The sequence below is a fragment of the Vanessa tameamea genome, chromosome 4, assembly GCF_037043105.1.
Source record: "Vanessa tameamea isolate UH-Manoa-2023 chromosome 4, ilVanTame1 primary haplotype, whole genome shotgun sequence".
NCBI classification, from domain to species: domain Eukaryota; kingdom Metazoa; phylum Arthropoda; class Insecta; order Lepidoptera; family Nymphalidae; genus Vanessa; species Vanessa tameamea.
Window position 1 is genome coordinate 8369891 of NC_087312.1, and position 19384 is coordinate 8389274.

At 32.1% G+C, this 19384-nt stretch overlaps 2 protein-coding genes across 5 annotated transcripts in view; one reads left to right on the forward strand and one right to left on the reverse strand.

Annotated features, from left to right (window-relative positions):
* Positions 1 to 185: 185 nt before the first annotated feature.
* On the forward strand, positions 186 to 18330 carry LOC113394344 (protein phosphatase PHLPP-like protein). Its single transcript, XM_026631620.2, has 7 exons — positions 186 to 831; positions 1089 to 1279; positions 3345 to 3583; positions 13992 to 14103; positions 14865 to 14987; positions 15601 to 15754; positions 15929 to 18330. Exons 1-7 carry the CDS (start codon positions 201 to 203, stop codon positions 18277 to 18279), a joined length of 3801 nt encoding a protein of 1266 aa, XP_026487405.2. The 5' UTR covers positions 186 to 200; the 3' UTR covers positions 18280 to 18330.
* LOC113394345 (LIM/homeobox protein Lhx3) overlaps positions 18320 to 19384 on the reverse strand; it is a 43587-nt gene continuing 42522 nt past the window's right edge. For all 4 annotated transcript variants that reach the window (XM_026631624.2, XM_064220461.1, XM_026631622.2 and 1 more), the window contains exon 7: positions 18320 to 19202. In XM_026631624.2, coding sequence (XP_026487409.1) covers positions 19042 to 19202 — 161 coding nt within the window. In that variant the 3' untranslated portion in view covers positions 18320 to 19041. The remainder of the gene's footprint in view (positions 19203 to 19384) is intronic.

Below are 19384 nucleotides of genomic sequence, written 5' to 3' on the forward strand. Positions count from 1 at the left end.
ATCCCATTTTATTAGTAAATTTATTATATTTTAGACTTATTTTTCTAGAAAAATGGGACAAATATATCCTTACTAAACAAAGGTAAAATCAATTACGTCACTATTTTCATGTGTACTTGTATGTAATGAAATATTCAACATTAAATGGCCAAATTACCATTTGCATGTATGCATGTCGTATTCCCGACTGACCGAGCGACATGTTTCCCACCCCCACCACAGTCGACCCAATTGTAATGCAACAGCGTACTTCGTCCGGCGCACGGGCATTGCGCCGTCGGCCTCCGTGCCTTTCGTCCATCTGCCGCGCCATGGTCTGTGACGACGGCTTGCATGCCTCATCGCCTCCAGTGCCCCGCAAATCGCTTCGCAGACTTTCCTCCACACGAGGTTTCAAACCGCGCTCCGACTTCACCTGGATACGCGTTTTCGATGGCCTCGAACCCTTTTCAGTCGATGCCTCCAGCAAACTGATAAAAGTTTCCCTCAACACTACAGTCGAAGATGTCAACAAGAAGCTCGGTTTCAATGAAGAGTTGACGTTGTGGTTACAAATTGGCGGGGAAAATTCTCGACGGTTGGAATTAACGGAATTTCCATTACGGATTCAAGAGCAATTTCTAGCGAAAAGTGGTTGGACGTCTGAAGCAAGACGATTGAGGCTTGCAGTAGATCCGGAATTACGTCATTCTCTTCGATGGTGTGCGGGTCCAGCCAGCCGGTCCGGTGGAGTTCTTCGTTCAGGCACGGTTTATGTGCTGAAAGGACACGTATTTCCACAATGGAAACCGAGGGTTGCTCACATCATTGGGTCGCAGCTGCACACATTAGGTATGCTTTTGTTTTTTTGTATGTGAATATTTTTGATTCATACGAGTAGGGGTGAACCATAAAAAAAACTATATATAACAAATAACATGCAAATAGTAAATGATATAGATATTAAAAAGATAATATTTAATTTAATATAATTTTAAAGCTTGATTTGATACAGTAACGATCAGTGGGGCCCATCAGAGGCCCGGGGCGGCAAAGACTTCATTTAAGAAGTTTTAATTTTAAGTTTCATTTAAGTATTTTTCTTTAAGGTGTATCATGGGATTCGCTAGAGCTGAGTGGAGGTAGCATCGAGCTCTGTCAACCGAAGGCACAGAGGCTGGTTCTTTGCGTGAAACCACGATGTTCAGGCAACAGCTTACAAGACTCTGCTCTGAATCATCTCTTTCTTGGATTCAATACAATCTGGGAGCGAAATATGTGGTTTTGCTGGTTAAAAGAGGTATGTCATTATTAAGACGAAATTTTGCGTCCATTCATTTGAATTATTATATAAAGTTTTTGATGTCGAGCGTAATTAAATATAGACAAAAGTAATATGTTCAACCTGAATGTATAAAAGTTTATTGTGAAAATAGTAATTAACTTATAGGTTCCTTTGAAAATATTGTACTGACGTCGCAATTAACAGAATTACGATTTGAAGTTGTAAGCTTGTAGAATTTGAAAAGAGCTGTTTACTGGCATTTAAGTTCATAATAATCCTCGATTTATATCTATAATAGTACTGATCACTGACATTTGAAATTACTCTACTCTTTGAAATCTACGTAAACTTTAAACGGATTAGGATTCGATTCCGGTACACTTCGCAAACTAACGATCCATTCGGAACAGCGGCAAATTGTTAGAAATCTTTTCACTTAGATAACTTTTTGACATTCCAATGTGTAATTTTTATTGAGACTAGGGTTGCGTATTTTTATTTACATGAAACATGAAAATGTTACTAATTTTAATATTATTAATTGTACAACAGCGTTTTTATTTTTCCGTATGATATAAAACAGTGTTGACATTTAATTTGCTCTTCATTCATGTATTACGTAAATACTATTGTAATCTATTTAGTTCACTTTCACCTGTTATGTTTTATGTAATTTTTATGAATGCGTTAATTACCGTTTTTATATTATTTTTTTACCATTCTAATTTGATATGATAATGACCTCAGAGCGAATTTCTCTACCATAAATATTCAATTAATATTTTAAGAAATATGTATATATAAATATAAATTGAATTAATTAGAAAATGCATGCACCGCCCTACGAATTGTCACGCTTCACGTATCCTGAACGCCTAACGGGCGAGCATCTTTGTCAGTCAAAACCGTGCTGAGCAGAACCTTTGACGCGCTCTTTGACATTTAAAAATGTAATAAATTGTAATATCGAATTTAACGACACTAAAAAATAAGCACATAAATATTTCAAGTTAAAAAAGTGACGATTCTTATTTAAAATTTAAGATTAGGTATATTGCCAAAGGCGATGTGCAAGGACACTTAAATGTCGTTTATCAAGTGAATACATTCGTGAATGGAATACTGAATGATTTGTTAGAAATTGTTTCGTAGTCTTTAAGCATACAATTGCTCGGGTTCGTCGGCCGCGGTGGTAACGATTCGAGTTCAAAACTTGAAAGCTCATAATCTGATTTAATTAATTTTCTGAGCAATATATACTTCACGATAAACATAAATTAACCACTATAGGTTTGTTAATGTTGTTGTGCTTATGTTCAAAAACATGAATAACTAAAAGTGCAGTGTTGACGTTTAATTAAACTCTTAGACTAATTAATCGTATTAGTGGATTAAGTTGTTCCAAAACTATCTGGAATGGTCGAACATGAAACGATGAAGCGTGATGAGCAGGAGATTGATAGCTTAGATGTGTTTTCACAACAGACTGCTGATGATGTATTCTTGGACAGTTTAGAGCCGACTACTTATAAAGAAATATGTGAAAACTCGGTACGTTTTCAAATACTTATTTTAAATTTGATTCCAATGCAAGTCGTTTATGTTAGATATATATTTTGAATTAGTTACCTTTGGCGGAATTTCGATATATAAAAGTAAATAAAAACTAAATTCTAATTAACCTAATATTGTATGAGATTGAGATTTCCTTTTTTTATAAACAAATGTTTTTTAGGGTAGCCATTTCAATTATACTGATTAAAGAGAAGGTTAAGATCTCATGCGACCATGTTACTCCGCTGCGGATAAAATATGGAAGTTTCCTTACGATGTTTTCCTTTACGTAATGAAAAATAAACACAAATTAAGAACTTTGCAAATCAATTTTGTTTGCTTTATTTGAAATGTCATCTTTCAGAACAACCTATTCAATCCATTGTGTCATCTGAGTTTTGTACCATAATATAGAGTTTTTATACATTCTTAGTCTAATAAACTCTGTATTAGTAATTTTTCCAAAATTATTCTTAAAAATACTCTGGCATTATGGCTGGCTTTATAAACATTATCATATCATCAGGGTACGCAAAGTTCACAACCGCCAAACGTCTTGGATCTAAGTGGAGGCGGTCGTTCCTGCCTGCCTACAGCCCTTACGCAGCATGCATCCGACGGCTTTGCGGTACGGGTTCTGCGCATGCGCGGCAACGCTCTACCCGCGCTGCCACCGCAAACGAGCACCCTGCAATCCCTTACACATCTAGATATTACTGACAATAAGATCACTGAACTGCCTAAAGAATTATGTCAGCTGACACAGTAAGTACTTACATATTTGTATATTAAATCATAACACCCAGTTGTAGTACATACTACAAAAAACTACATTTTTTTTGAGCATTCAAAGCGAAATTATTTATTAGTTTCAGTTTACAGTATGATTATTACATGACTTTCACATGACCATAATTCCCTTAAGTTTTTTTTCTATACCGATTACGGTAGACAATCTAAGACTATCTATTTTCAATTATTATAATTAATTATCTGTAAAATTGTATTCTGGAATATATTCATGAAAAAGATAATTTGCCACGTTTTCCAGTTTTATAATAAAATTTTACCTCACAAGTGCAATAAACTTTAAAAACAAATAAATTTACGTAATCAACAAAAAAACGAGTCAAATAATTTTATTCTATTAGAAAGCAATTTAATATAAAACGCACACAACGAAATACTTAATAAGAAACTAAATAAGACTTTTACTTCCCCGTAGAAATAACCACTGTGAAGAAATTCAATAAATTATTTATAAGCTATTTTTCAGTTAATATAATATTTTATGTACCTAAGGAAATATCCGCACTGGTTGATGGTGATCTCTTAATAAATTCTATGATATAGATACGCTATTTATTATCAAAATACCTGTTTGAAATAAAATTGTACATAGTTCAAATTTTACAATATATTTTTATTAGAGAAAGTTAGAGTTTTTATCTCTATTATTGCAAAGCAGCCATGAATATAATGCCCAAACTCTTTTATAAATATGTAGCCAAACCTATCAGACTTTAGCCTGTCTGTCTATACACCAATTATCAGCGGAATTGGTTAAACATTGTTAAGTCTTTTAATCTCACACAGATAGACAGATTATTTTATATGTAGATGTAATATTGTCTAATTTGAACATGTCTAAAGATAGCACTCGCAGTGAAATTTTATTTAAATAAATTTAAAGTGAATTTACATTTAATTAAGTACTTAAACGTTTTATATAATCTATCTTACTTTATGTGTGCCTATGAGTTATTTTTTTTATAGTTTCATTGCCAATTTATTTAAACAAAGACCAATTGAATTAAGCCTTAAGAAATATTATACGTAGTTGACCTTGTTGGTTTGGACTTTACTGATAATATGTCGCGATAATATATCGATAACTTCACACCCCCTATGCCCTGTAATTTCATAGAGATGTCACACTTTATAGATCCTTCATAGATTTATTAGGCGAGAGAGCAAGAGCATAGCGAATTGCGTATATCAATTGAGTAAGAAAATCTTAAGAAAAATATTAAAAATAATATTCTACAGAAATAAGCTAAAGATTCCCTATATCCTAACGTATATAAAAAAATCTACTGATTGATAGCTTAGGAAAATTTATTTTTATTATGTCTAAACGTTTTTAATTTTGAAGAAGAGAAAAATTATCAGACGGAGGTTACATATATTTATTATTATTTTTTCCGCTAAGAATTGCCGAGAAAAAAGGAATGAATGTATGTCAGATAAAGCCATTAACGTACATACATCCGAGAATTATAATCCGGGTAAACACTACTTAGTACTTTTTTTTAATTAGTAATATTCCTATTCACTCTTTCATGCACCAAACTATACAAATGATATATAAGAGATACACGAATATGAGATTGATTGCACAAAAATAAACGCTTACATACTTACCTATGCTAAATTAGTTCATTATTTGATTTAAAGAAACCATGTGCTATCCCTACAGAATTAAATATATTTTTTTATAAATAAATTGCAACCAATAAAATTAAGTCATTGTAAGTGGATACCTTCGCCTTTAGATATTAGCACTGCAAAAAAATAAACATCTTCGTTTCACCGTCACTGCGTCACTAACTAGATATATGATCTTAAATTCCCGTAATATCGTTGTCTCATTCATTGTTTAAACCTTAATCTTAAATCCGGATTTACATACAAATATTTAATGATAAAATTCTACCAAATAGTTCAAAGCCTACCAAGTTAAGAAATGTAGACCACTTTGATATCGAATCGTTTTTAATTCTGTACAGCTGATCGTGTTTGTTTGTTTTTATTATTATGTATGTACACTATTTTTTTTCTTGACAACATAAAATATAAATTAGAAACTTAAAACTGATACGTGTAATTTACTACTGATAAAAGATATTTATTTAAATATCTGAACAACAATTCGACTACGTTAGATCACTGTATGTACATTTTCCATTACGGGTCTATTTCTTAACGCTTCGCTGACGGACCGTGGCGCTCTGCATCTCAGTATCAAACATAAGTTGCTTTTGCTTAGAGAAATATGGCGTAGTAAATATTGGAATATACTTTTTGTTATGTCTATCACCGTGCATGAATATATAAGATCTGATATTACCGTAGACGTAATTTAGTGTCGAGATTTAATATATTTATGAATTAATACGATTACTAACGACAACAACTAAACTTACTAATAGAACAAGTTATTTAAGTAATTTTATTTGTTGTTATCAATAGCTAGGTTATTAATTAGTAACTGTTCCTCGCGACTTCATTCGCTACAGTTTTTTTCGTAATAATCGATGTTTTAAGCCCATGTAAGCCACAGTCCTTAATTTCAAATGTCATTAAGGTCAGTTCAGTAGTTTCATAGTGACTAGGTAACAAATATACAGACAGAGTTTCGAATTTATAATATTAAATCGTCATTTTTACCTACTCTATGGTGTAATGCCCAATTCAATTGAAGTAAGAGTAGAGATAAACAAACCTTAAATTTACATAATATAATAGTGATTCTTTAGTCCTCTTGTGATTGGAATTGGCATTTGTTGTGTTGATAATAGATTGCTAACTTTGATAAAAAATTACAATTTGATAATAATTTATTTTTATAGTTTTTTTAGTGACTTATTTAAGTCCGACAAAAATAAGTTCAAAGAAAATTATTTTATAATATTTTATTTAAAAATGGTCATAACTTTTACCTTTCAGTTGAAATCAAAGTTCAAAGGGTAATCACAGCATTTATAAACGCATATGTATGTCAGTGAGAAAAAACTTGTGTCATTATTATATCTATTAAGCTAACAGTTATAAGATGGTAAGTGGGTACGTTTCCGTTGTGTGCCAATTTTAAGCGAGTGCACGTTATACGAGCGCTGACTGGGCGTGTCACAGAATATAGAGATAATTAGAAATGACATTTAACAAATATGTTCTTGTTAGGAATTAGCCCAATGAGTTTATGAAGATAGTTCCTATTAAATTTATTTATTTAGTCTATGCAATTAGATATCTAATTTGATAAACAAGAAGCTTAGTGTGGTAATAATGAGCCATTCCTCAATTGAATAAACATCGAACTAAATTATCTAAAAATCATTTTAAAACATTCCTCTAAATTATTTGTTTTTATAATGTTTTCTTTTTTATTATACATAATAATATTTAATTAAATAGTCATTATACTAGAACTTTTAAATATAAATTCTCTCTCGCGAAGGTATGTTAAAAGATTTTTTCGATGAAATACATTATACCCTGAATAGAAACGCTTTACGTAGTCTTAGGTTTTGTACACGCGATAAAACATATTAGGTAATATTTTTATACGAACACGAACTCAATAAAAATTAAATTTAATTGCTATTTTTCATACGAAGTCATTGTTTTAATATTATAATAATAAAGATAGTATATTGTGTTTTAATAATATAATAAGAATAATATCGTTAATATATGTCGCTACGATCTATAAAAACAAACAAAAGACTTTAATGCGCTTTTATTTTCACGTTTCATTACAATTTTGGATAGTAAATTGGTTTAAATATAGTCATTCAATTGATAATGACAGAGTTTAAATAATGGAAATATGTATTATCGCTTCGGAATGGTATGAATACATTACTGCTTATGATATTAAATTAAATAAATAATATTTTATGTACCTATGGCATTTGTAGTAATCCTTTGTTCTGAGGGCATATCTACATCGACGCGTCGAAGCATGCCGCTTACGTTCACTTTACGCGCAACCCCTATTAACTAACGGCCTTGTTTATATATTTATCAAATAAACGTGTAGCATATTGCGTGATAAAAATGAAAACTTCGATGATTGATAACTACTAGTTCATAATTAGTTATATGATACTTCTTTTTACGATCGATAAAATTAGTTTAGTTTTGCAAGTTGTTGAAGGTAAGCGTTGTTAAAATGTTTGTTACTTGTGTTATTTAATATAGTATTATAGAACTTTGTATGCGTTTTGTTAATATAATTATTGAATAACAAAATATATCAATCGAAAATGCGATTTCGTTTCGCGTTTAGACAGACATTTCGGCGACTAACTTAATTCTCGGTCTCCAAAATCTGTAAGTTAAATATTCTAATCGCTTCGTCTTCCATTTTTTTAATCTATGGTAGAAAGCGTACCAGTTTATTCGACTGATAAAAGGTGTCCCACCAGAATATTAATTTTGTAATTAAAGTCCGGCTGTTGAGAGATGTTCTGAGGTCTTTCAGTTGATCAGAACTTCAAAAAGGAACAGTTGATATAAACTTGTAATAGCACAGTATGGATTTAATAAAACGTCGTCCTATTTATTTTGCCGGTAATTAGAATATTTATTGTAAGTGGACATAATTGTATTATTCGTTAGTAAGATTTTTATCGTAATTTTTTCGTTATTTCAAAGTTAGTTCATCTTCCGTTCAATAGACGTATTCACTCAACAAACGGACGTTGCTTAACGTAACTTACATTGTCATTACCAAATTTCAAATTCAATGCTGGTTTACTTATATTTGCTGCCTGGTTGATCTAGAGATTAGATATAAGGCCGCAGCCTAAGGTGAGTTGGGTTCGAACCCCAGGTCCGGGCCGATAAAAGGTTATTTAGTTTTTCTAATGATAAATTCTCAGTAACAACCTGGAAGAGCCTGGGAGTTGGATGTGTACACTCCCGTGCCTCGGAAAGAACGCAAGGCCATTAGTCCTGCGCCTGAACTCTATCCGATCGTGTCGTATTTGCCATTCCATGGGATTTATCTTTGGTGTATTTGGCTGGTCTCCCGTGAGATTAGCGGTCGTGGCAAAAATTGGTCAGAATATATCAATCATCAGCTTATATTTCACTGACAAAGGGAATACACGACGTTTGGTATTACCAAGTTTAATATAATAATAAGAAATAATTATTTCCTAGGTATGTTGTGCATCGTAGCTAAATTCCTAATTAACATTAAATAATTTGATGTTATCAGACAGCAGCCGTGAATCGCATATGGCTTCGGAGGGAATTATTTTGTATCTACCGTTTCCGCTCATTCTTTAGTTCCGTGAATAATTAATTGCGTGCTGATCAGATAAGTTGCTGCATTCGCGATTCTAGAAACAACTTTTTCTTACAAGTTTTTGTCTAACTTCATAGTTTAACTACACACCCTGAAGTATTCATCAATACAATGACAAAAAGGAAGAAAATTACTAAAAAATTGATGAAAACAAAAAGAAGCAATGTGATATAATTATACATTGACCATAGTATAATAGAAAACTGAACGCTTTTGTGACCCTTTTAGGTGGATTCCACCCGTTTATCGGTTATTATTATATAGTCATACTGTGTATTATTATGTTCTGGTATGAAGGGTCAGTGTCGGGTCGCAGTTGGCTCTTCGACAGTGTAAAAACCGTTTAGAGTTCTTACAATGCTAGTCTCTATGAACGATGGTGACCACTTACCAATTATACACCTTCTACATACAGTTTTCCATATTGATTGAGGTCTATAGTTGTTGCTCCGCGTCTTGAGGTCACATGTTCACCCGGAACCTATAACCTTCCTTAATAAACTGGCTAAACTATTAGCATGTTCCAACATACAAATTGTTAACGTCTATAATAGAAAAAAAGACTGTTATACATTCGTATCATACGAGTAAAGCCTCTAGAACTGAAGCATTTATGCAAATAAAATGGATAATTGTATCCCCATATTGCTATTAAAAACATACCCACAAGAACAAAGGAAGTTCTGTCGAAAGAGGAAATCGAGAGTGAAAAGCTGAACGATTGCATAGATTTTTTAGTAGATAAGAAATACAATAATGCGTGTGTATTGTAACATCGGTGGAGTCCATTTCGTCTAGGTGTTATTGCCAAACAGTGATAGGTAGCACAAACACAAGACACGATAAGACAAGGCAGTCGCACTATTTAACAAAACACTAGTGGGTCCCCCGCGAAACTTCGCTTTGTTTCAAAAGATGTTTTAGGTATTTCGGAACCTATAACAAGTTTTGTTTTGATTTCATTGTAAACTGCATGTCACTCGTCTACATTTGGCGCCAAAATTATGAAACCTGTTTTAAATGATTTATTAATGTATACATTAGTTCAGTTAGAATGTTTAAGTTTTCATTTTTTTCTTATACAACCGTAGTACCACTCTCTAACCGGCCAGGAACATTGTTCCACACTCTAAAATTATTTTTTTGTGTAATCGTAACAATTTACTAAATTGCAATCAAGAATCTTCTTTAATTTTTACACAACTACGTCTGGAGCTCTTCAAAATGAGATTATAACCGATTTTTTATATACTGCTATCTTCCCATAGTCACTGGGACAAAAATCGACTTACGCTATTAATATATAAAATAACGAAATATAATATTTAAGTTATTATAAATTTCTATAAATTTTTCAATTGGAATGAAATTGTCTGTTTTGCTTAAATTCAAGAAAAAATATTGTATATTGTAATAATCACATTTTAGCTGTAACTAAGTTTAAAATGTCTTGTGTCTGTTGTGCACGAAAGATATGCAGCGGGGCGCGAATCTACTATGGTCAGTAAGAATATATTCTTTGTAATGGTCATACGTACCGAACTCGGATATAAACACGCGGTCATTTTTTTTCGGAATAATGTGCTTTATTGATATTATTGTGGCTCACTAAAATTTGGATCTGTTTTATGAAAGTGTAATGGTGACTTTAAACCCGGGTAAGTTATATCAGAAATGCCAATTAATATTATCAATTTTATATAAGCAATTGATTAGATAAAATAAAATATTTACATGATTTATTTTATGATTTAAATGGAAATTTAGAACGTTTTAGGCCTAGGTGACAACCTACATGATGGTTTTAGAACGGAATTTTATTATTTTAGATTGTATTTCTGTAGCTTAGAAAATTTATAGTTAGTCACGCTACGTGCTCTTGTGGGCCAAAAATTTACGTACGTAATCTCACTAAAACAAAGCTTAAAAAAATGTATTAATATAAAAAACGTATGTTGCTGTTAATAAGTTAATAGTAATGTAAGTATGGTTTTAGTTCGGCTTTAAAACAATTTTATGACACGATTTTAGGGCCGCGGTTTCATCGCCTAATTTGAAATTATTTAGCCGTGTCCTTCATCATATAAAAATGGGAAATAACAGACAGAGCAGATAAAATTACGAGTAATTTATTAATCGCAATTAAAACAATATTTTTAATGTTGTCTAAAGGAATAATTTGTCATTTTTATAATAAAAGTTTTTCTGGATACTGTTATAAAATTGAAGATGCCTGTCTCATCTCATATTCCTTTACATATTAATATTGATTTTCAAATTAGATAGATTTCAAAGATTTTATTATATGTCACATAACAATATATTATGGTATTTTTCTAATAATATTAATAACAATTCTTAGTAATAATAATAATGTGACTTTTATGAATCTTACGTAAAAAGTCAAGCTATGGATTTATAATAGAATTGTAGCTTGTTGTGTAATAAATAAAACAATTCATTTAATTTAGCTTTGAAGTAAATTGATAGAAAATATGCACTTTTTACCGTAAAGCAACAATGAACACATGTAATTATTGTACGATGCGGTAGTTTCGCAAGATTTGTATAAAGGAAAGATTATTTTTTTACATTATTTAACGGCAGTATCATCCGGACATGTGCAAATAAAAATACTTTTGTTTAATTATTGTAAGGTAAAATTATACATATTTTTTATAACTGCACAAGTTATAAAAAAGGTCATTATAAAAAAACCAAAAAGAAACATAATTATGAAAACATTGTTACTCTTGTGATGTTTTCATACAAAAAGTTTTCGTGTTGAACGCAGCTTTTATTACATCAAATATTATTTCTATTTGAGCATAAGCTACAACAATATATAAACTAAAGTGTCATACAATTTACCAATTCTATTCTACGCAAACGTAAGCTCATAATAATTCGCGACGCATCGTCGAAAGAAGCATATTTTATTGTGGAGTGACCACATCATATTTTTTATTAAAGTACAGGCTTCTTAGTACATACAATTGTAGCTAATTGATAATAATTATCCTGACATGTTAAACAGTTAATCACTAGTTAATGGCCGGCATGTTATCCCATTTTAATTTTTTTTTAGTTTTTTTTCGGCTCTCTTTTCTATAAATCTCATGACTGCTATTGTTCATTATATTATATCCTACAGTCTAAAGTAACCTCCACACACGTGCTAACAACACACCACAAAGTATCAACTTAATCGATGAACGATACTTTATTAAAAAAAATACGTTGAATGCGAACAAAAACATTTTTATAGATAATACATATTATATTTTTGATAATTATGATACAATTAATACATACTACGCAAAACAATTTTTTTGTTGTTCGTCGAAAAACCTATCTATTGTAATACATCAAACTAAATAAATACTTAAGCGGGTTTCTTTCTCATTTCATAAAGAGTTGTTATACCTAGCTCCAAATAACTTGTCAAGGTTATAAAGCTAAGTATTTATTTACTAGTTGCTTAAAATTATTTTCTTCACTATCAAAGACAATGTATAAATCGAACTAATGTTTTCCAAATCACATATTACGTTATATACATAAACAAGACGCTGTCCGTATATATATGACAAAAGACATGGTAATCAGTTAAACTATATAAAACTATATATCCTGCAACGCATCTGACGGACGTGTTAGAACAAGTGTTAAAAAAAGCCATCTCTATGAATACATACATACATGAGGCAAATTTCATGGTAATCGTTGAAACAGTGTTAAAGTCGATTAATCTTATACCGATATATATATGCATTCATTTTTATTTATGTATGTGTATAGATTGAGCTTAAAACGTTCTCATAGGACTCTAAATCTGAAGGAATAGAGAGTGTATTCGTGCTTGCGTACAAACTTGGACACTATTGCTCACGTGACTGATACTGATTCGAGGATATCATGTTGATGATCATTATAATATCACCATCATAATTTACATTATGAACTTGATTCATCATCCTCCTGCCCTTGTCCCAATTTTTACTTGGGGTTGGCGCAGCTTCTTCTTCCATACTTCTCTGTCGGACGTCATCTCACAAGTAACATTCTTTCTAACCATATGGCCTTTCACACAATCCATCCATCGTTTCTTTGGTCGTCCCCTACCTCTATATCCATCCACATCCATTATGAACTTGATGAACAATAAAAAAATTACGGCTTTGTCTATACATATTAATTACGAGGTGCTTAGTTTAATAATTATTATGTGTTCTTCTTTCTTCTTCTTCTTCTTCGATGATGACAGAATAACAGAAACAGAGATATCAATGTTTAACTAAACAACCTTTATAAATAAGTCCGATAGTATGCGGATAACAAATGATATATATTTTCTGACGTAAGACGCATGACGATTAAAATAGAGATTTATTTTAATATTATATAATATATATTTTCCATCAATCTCGAAATAAGATACGTAACTTTCGTTATAATTACAAAAAATATATTATATCAATACGAACGGCAGTACACAAAATGGACGCAAAAGTGAAACTCGTGCATAAATCCTGAGATTTTTTTTTACCGTAATGAATTAATTCAATTATTATGCGTTTAAGTTTCATGAATTCTGGGTAACTAGAAAAAAATGAATTTATAAATACTCGTACATCGAGCAATAAATATTAATAGTATAATCAATTTTTTTGTTCTTTCAACCTTAATTTGTTCGTAACATCGACTTGAACTATAACAAAAACACTGATCATTGAGGCGAAAACATGTGAAACATGCAATTAAATAAAATAGGGTTTCTCGCAACACATTTGTCTAGTCAAAAAATAGTATACGACAATATTTGTTTCTCATGGTTTACTATAGCAAAAAGTAACAAGCTAAACTTTGAAAGGATATATTAGATAAGCGGAAGATTGCAGCGCTCCCCTCAAATCAAAATTACTGTAAATACGAGTATATATGCTGTGCCTTGATATTGTCAGGAAATTGCGTTTTAAATGTATAGATGTTTAAAATGACAAGCAAGTTACTTATTTTATATCAGTATATGTAATGTATGAAAAATGATTGAAATTTTCATTTCATTTTCAGATTAGAGGAGATTAATATAAGCGACAACGAAATATCATCACTCGATTGCGTTCTGCGTCTGCCTCGACTACGCACGCTCGTAGCTGCCCGGAATTTAATAAGGCATTTTGGAGTACGTATAATGCTTAACTTTTTTTTATAATTTAATTCATAATGAATTCTGATATTTTAAAACTGGTGCTCAATATATAGGTATATGTTTTCCTGTCCATAAATTATTTCTGAGCAAAAAAATGAAGTCCGTTGCCTTCTATGTTGCTTCACAAAAGACCAACGAACCAACACAAATTCGTATAAATTAGAACCGAAAAGTAAACCAGAATGCTAATTATGGTATTCTTGTCTCATATTGCGTAGTTATCATAGGTAGCAATCGAAATTTTTCTTATAAAGCTTATCTTGTTATCAGTATGATAAATTACTTCGTTACAAAAATAATGAGACTGCGGAAGAAATAACCTTCATTACATATAATGTAAACATGAAATATAAATATTGTTTAACAAACACGATACAACGCAAAGTTAGACATTTTAAAAATTAAGTACTATTATAATTCATATAGGTAATACTTAAGATAAATTATTCTGACTGACAAATTGCCTCCCTAATGGTAAAACGTCACCACCTCTTGTTCACACTAGTGTAAGAAATATTAACCTTTAAATAAATCGACAATTTATTTCCTATATTTGCGAACTGCGAAAAAATATCTTATATTCATATATCATAAATAGGTACACGTAATCAATATTAATTATAATTAAAAACTTGCTGTGTGTTTGTCCTTTATCGACACAGATTAAAAATACTATTGTCTTAACCCTATCTTTTACATAATTATGTTTATATTTCTTTTATTTATAATTTCAGTCCAATAACCCAAAGCAAATGGGTCCAAATGAAGAGAATAAATGCGATTACAGGCCGCCACTAACAAACGTTGACCTCCGTCACAATAGATTGAAAGGAAGCATTATCCTTGGTAATTATGAAGTAAGTTAGACCTTACAATTTATACCGTGTATACACGTTTAATTAACGTTTTTAAACATATATTTTTATTTAGATATGTCATCATCGTTAAATGTTATTGTAATCTGATATATGGGCCTAAACAATATGGCCGAAATAAAGTTACAGTTAATAAAATCTCCACGGTCTTATTGCATATTTTAGGTACAAAAATTACAATTAGAATAATTAAATTGCTCAGTAAAAAAGAAGTTCTTTGACATGATGTAATATTGCTAATCTTTTGTATGAAAAAATAATATATTACTTATATACTCTGTTTATCTGTTGCTCTTTCACCGCCAAACTACTGAACCAAATTTGAAGTATTTTGGTATTTATTAAGGTGGGACAGGTATTCAAAAAAGACATAGTTTATGACTAAAACCTGACGACCAACCACTCAAACGCGAGCGAAGCCGTGGTGACAAGTTATTCTTAATAAATCAATGTGGAAATTGGCTCAATAATTAATTTTGTTATTACATATAAAATATTTGTTCGTTATATTGTGTGTATATTGTGAAATTTAAATTCTTCTCTTGACTATTTTATATAATTGTAATCTTAAATTTATCGTTTGCATGTTTTTTAGCATTTGGTATCATTGGATGTTTCATACAACGCTGTCGAAGTATTAGTGCTGTCAGCGTTACGTGGCCTGCGAGAATTGTATGCTGCACACAATGTCATTCAACATTTGGCTTTGCACGGCGCTTCACTACGAATTTTACACGCCCCATATAACCGTAAGAAAACAAGTATAACTTTTTTTATTTTGTACATTGATATCTCATCCATTTAATTTATTTATATAAGAAAGTGACGCCGATTACTGAATATTCCTAGAGTTGAAAATTACCTATAGTTTTCTTGAATATTATCTAAACGATTACAAACCAATTAATCTTTTTTTATTTCAGAAATGGATAGTTTGACAACGATGGTACCGCCTATAAACTTGGTGGAGATCGACGTATCATATAACAAATTGTCATCGCTGCCACAATGGCTAAGTGGTTGTTCAGACTTGACAAAATTATACGCAAGTAATAATCAATTAACATCACTCCCGGAACATTTATTTTGCAGCGAACTCTCTAGTCTAAGTCATCTACATTTAGCTCATAATAAAATAATAAATTTCCCATCAATGCCACGTCTGAGATCTCCTTTAAAAGAACTGCTTTTACATGATAATTGTATTCAATCGCTTCCAGAAAATTTCTTCTCAATATGCGATAGATTATGTATATTGAATCTGTCAAACAATAGACTAAGTCGTCTACCGCGTGTCCGAGGAGCTTCACCGCACTGCTTGGAGCGTCTTTATTTAACGGCAAACTGTTTGACAGATGATGTAATCGATGTTATCATAACATTTCGTGGCCTCAAGATACTCCACATTGCTTATAATTGTTTAACAAGTCTACCTGAAAGCTGTTTTAATTTTTGGCCAGACATCGAGGAGTTGATTCTGTCCGGAAATTCTCTCACGAAGCTACCTGATAATTTGCCACAGTTAAACAATATCAGAGTTATACGCGCTCATTCTAATAGATTACGCTCTGTTCCTATGTTTGCATGCAGTGCTTCAATTAAAATACTTGATATTGCTCACAACGAATTAGATAAAATAGACCTTAAGCTTTTAGCACCAAAACAATTGAAATTTTTGGATATATCTTGCAACAAAAAATTACAAATGGACCCGTCGCAATTTAATGCATACAAATGCCAACGTCCATTAAGTCTTGTCGACGTCTCAGGACAGAATACCGTTTCCATGTCTCAAAAACATAATTTCCATGAAGAGTTAAATGGAGCAACCCCTTGGGTTGTTGGATTTTCAGAATGTCCAACCAAACAACTGCAGTTAACATGTGCACAAATTCGTCTTCCATCATTCTGCAATAAAGAAGGATTGTTTGCTATAATTGATGGTGAAACCGGTGTTGAGGTGCCTAAGATTTTGCAAACGAGTTTACCTGGACTTGTACTTGAAGAAAAGTCAATTAAAGAAACCGTAAATGAATATATGAAATATGTTGTTTTATCAGCTCACAGGGAACTTAAGGAAAAAGGCCAAAGAAAAGGTGCTTGTCTTATACTATGTCACTTATCTCCAATAAATGCAACCGAAAATAGCTTTGGTCAGACAACTAAAAAATATAATATGAGATTAGCCAATGTTGGTGATACAAGAGCCGTGTTAAGTCGTCGAAGTGGCCCGTTATGCTTAGGAGTAGGAAATAATAAACGCTTAGGTTATTCTTCTCGATATCCAAACATAGTCCCTGACCCAGATGTCATACACACTGTTATTAAAGAAGATGACGAATTTTTAATATTAGGGAATGGAAAGTTTTGGAAATATATAACAACAGACGCTGCCGTATCTGAAGTAAGAGCCGAAAGAAATCCAGTTCTAGCAGCAAAACGATTACAAGACTTAGCTCAAAGCTACGGAACTGAAGACTGTATATCGGTTGTAATTATTCGATTTGATACAGCACGATCTGATGTCGATTTGCTAATGCGAGAATTGCGAAATACCATCAACACAAATAAATCCGTGTGTCGAGCTGATTGTTGTTGTTCTCGACTAGAACCATGTTGCCATTCTATAAGCCCGCCTAAATCTGGTAGCGAAAGATCTTCTCCCAGTGGACAAAGTGATCGTCCCTCCAATGAGTCAGTGAGCCATCAACACTACGCTAGCGTAAGGTCACATATAAGAGCATCAGAAAGGAGGCCTCGTGGTGGAGTCGCCAGAGCAATAAGAGTAAGAGTCGAAGAAGATAAAGAAGATCAACGAAAAAATGAAGATATACCATCATCAGACGAGCAATTTAAATGTTGGGAGTACATGTTAGAGCAAAATACTCAAATGTTATTTGATAAGGAACTGGATAATCTGTCAAAAGGTATTAAAACTACTGGTAACAGCTTGAGGAACATTAAAGGGCTATCAGGAAGTAGCCCTCAGCTACATTTAACAGGAAAGCAGCCCAAAGTTCCATTTCTGTCAAAACATTTTGGCAGCGCGAGATCTTTTGGTAACACATTGAAACCAGAATTAAGATATGGTTCAGGTAGAGTGCCAAATGGTGGACCAAATGCTGCCTACTTTGGTTCCCTGCAAAGACTTATGCCGTACCACTTAGAATACGATTTTGCTGTAATTCAAGAAAAAACAGCTCAATCCCAAGAATCGTTAGACCTCGAAGGCCGCATGCAACAATATTGGGGAGTGGCTACAACGGAACTATAATTTAAAAAAATATGTTCAATTTGTAAATAAAACTTCATGGTAATTACCGTATTATGTGTTATTATTAATATACCATTTATTTTTCGACTAGAGTTTTTTGCACGAAGTATGATATCACTATGGCCTTATGAAAGTGCTATTCTAAAGTAATAATTACATTAAATGTATGTACAATAATATCGATTTGATTACACAAACATATAATTTTATATCGAAATTAAATATAATTATAACGACTAATTTGAAAAAAGAGTAATATTAATTACAATTGTCAATAAAATATAATCAGATCCTTATCAAGTCTGCAAATCACTTACAATATACTGTCAATTACGTCCTACTAATAAAATTATTTACATAGTTAATTGCTATTTTAGGCGTTTAGATTTGCGATCACAAATTGTATGACTCCAATTATTTACAGGTTAAGCTTATGTAATTTAAAATTATCTGTGATGATATAAACAATGTTAGTTTCTTTCGCTGGGACATAATCCATATCCGTTAAAATTGTTTGTCATAATATATACATAAATAACTTATTCAAAGTTTTTCAATTTAGCTAATCACTGGTTTAATTTACACTCAATAGCTTCATTGTGTCATTTCTTTGCTTTTGTAAAATGCAACATTTTAGATTCATGTGAATCACAGCTCACGCTTGACGACTAGCTCAAGCGGTTGCACGCCAATCACTTGTGGAGGGCAGGGTGCTGGTAACGGCGGGGGCGCGGGCTGCGCGTGCGCCGGAGGTGGCCGCCGCTAGGGATAGCCTCGTGGCGAGTAGTGGTGAGACTCTCCGAGCCAAGAGTCAGGGGAAGGAGGGAAGTCGGGATATCCTCCAGCAGCTGGAGAAGACGAACTACTCATGTCTGATGCACCTCCTGCTCCCGCTCCCAAGCCAGCGCCGCCCATTGATTGGCCTAGAAGATTTAAATTTTAATATTATATTGCTGATCAAAGTCCTTGTACAGTGAAGTATTGACTCTTAGTTACATGTATTGAATTATTTTAAAATAAAAACTGTTATGGATTTGCAATTCATAGCAAGCTGCTAGTATTATCAAGAGATAATTAATGAAAAATAGTGTTGAATAGTTATTTA

What these genes read in the sequence shown, in the direction of transcription:
- LOC113394344 (XM_026631620.2), top strand. Translation starts at nt 201, where the DNA reads ATGTTTCCCACCCCCACCACAGTCGACCCAATTGTAATGCAACAGCGT. An exon ending in GGTTTTGCTGGTTAAAAGAG is followed by an intron (nt 1,280 to 3,344) that starts GTATGTCATTAT and finishes TCATATCATCAG; the next exon opens with GGTACGCAAAGTTCACAACC. An exon ending in TTATCCTTGGTAATTATGAA is followed by an intron (nt 14,988 to 15,600) that starts GTAAGTTAGACC and finishes CATGTTTTTTAG; the next exon opens with CATTTGGTATCATTGGATGT.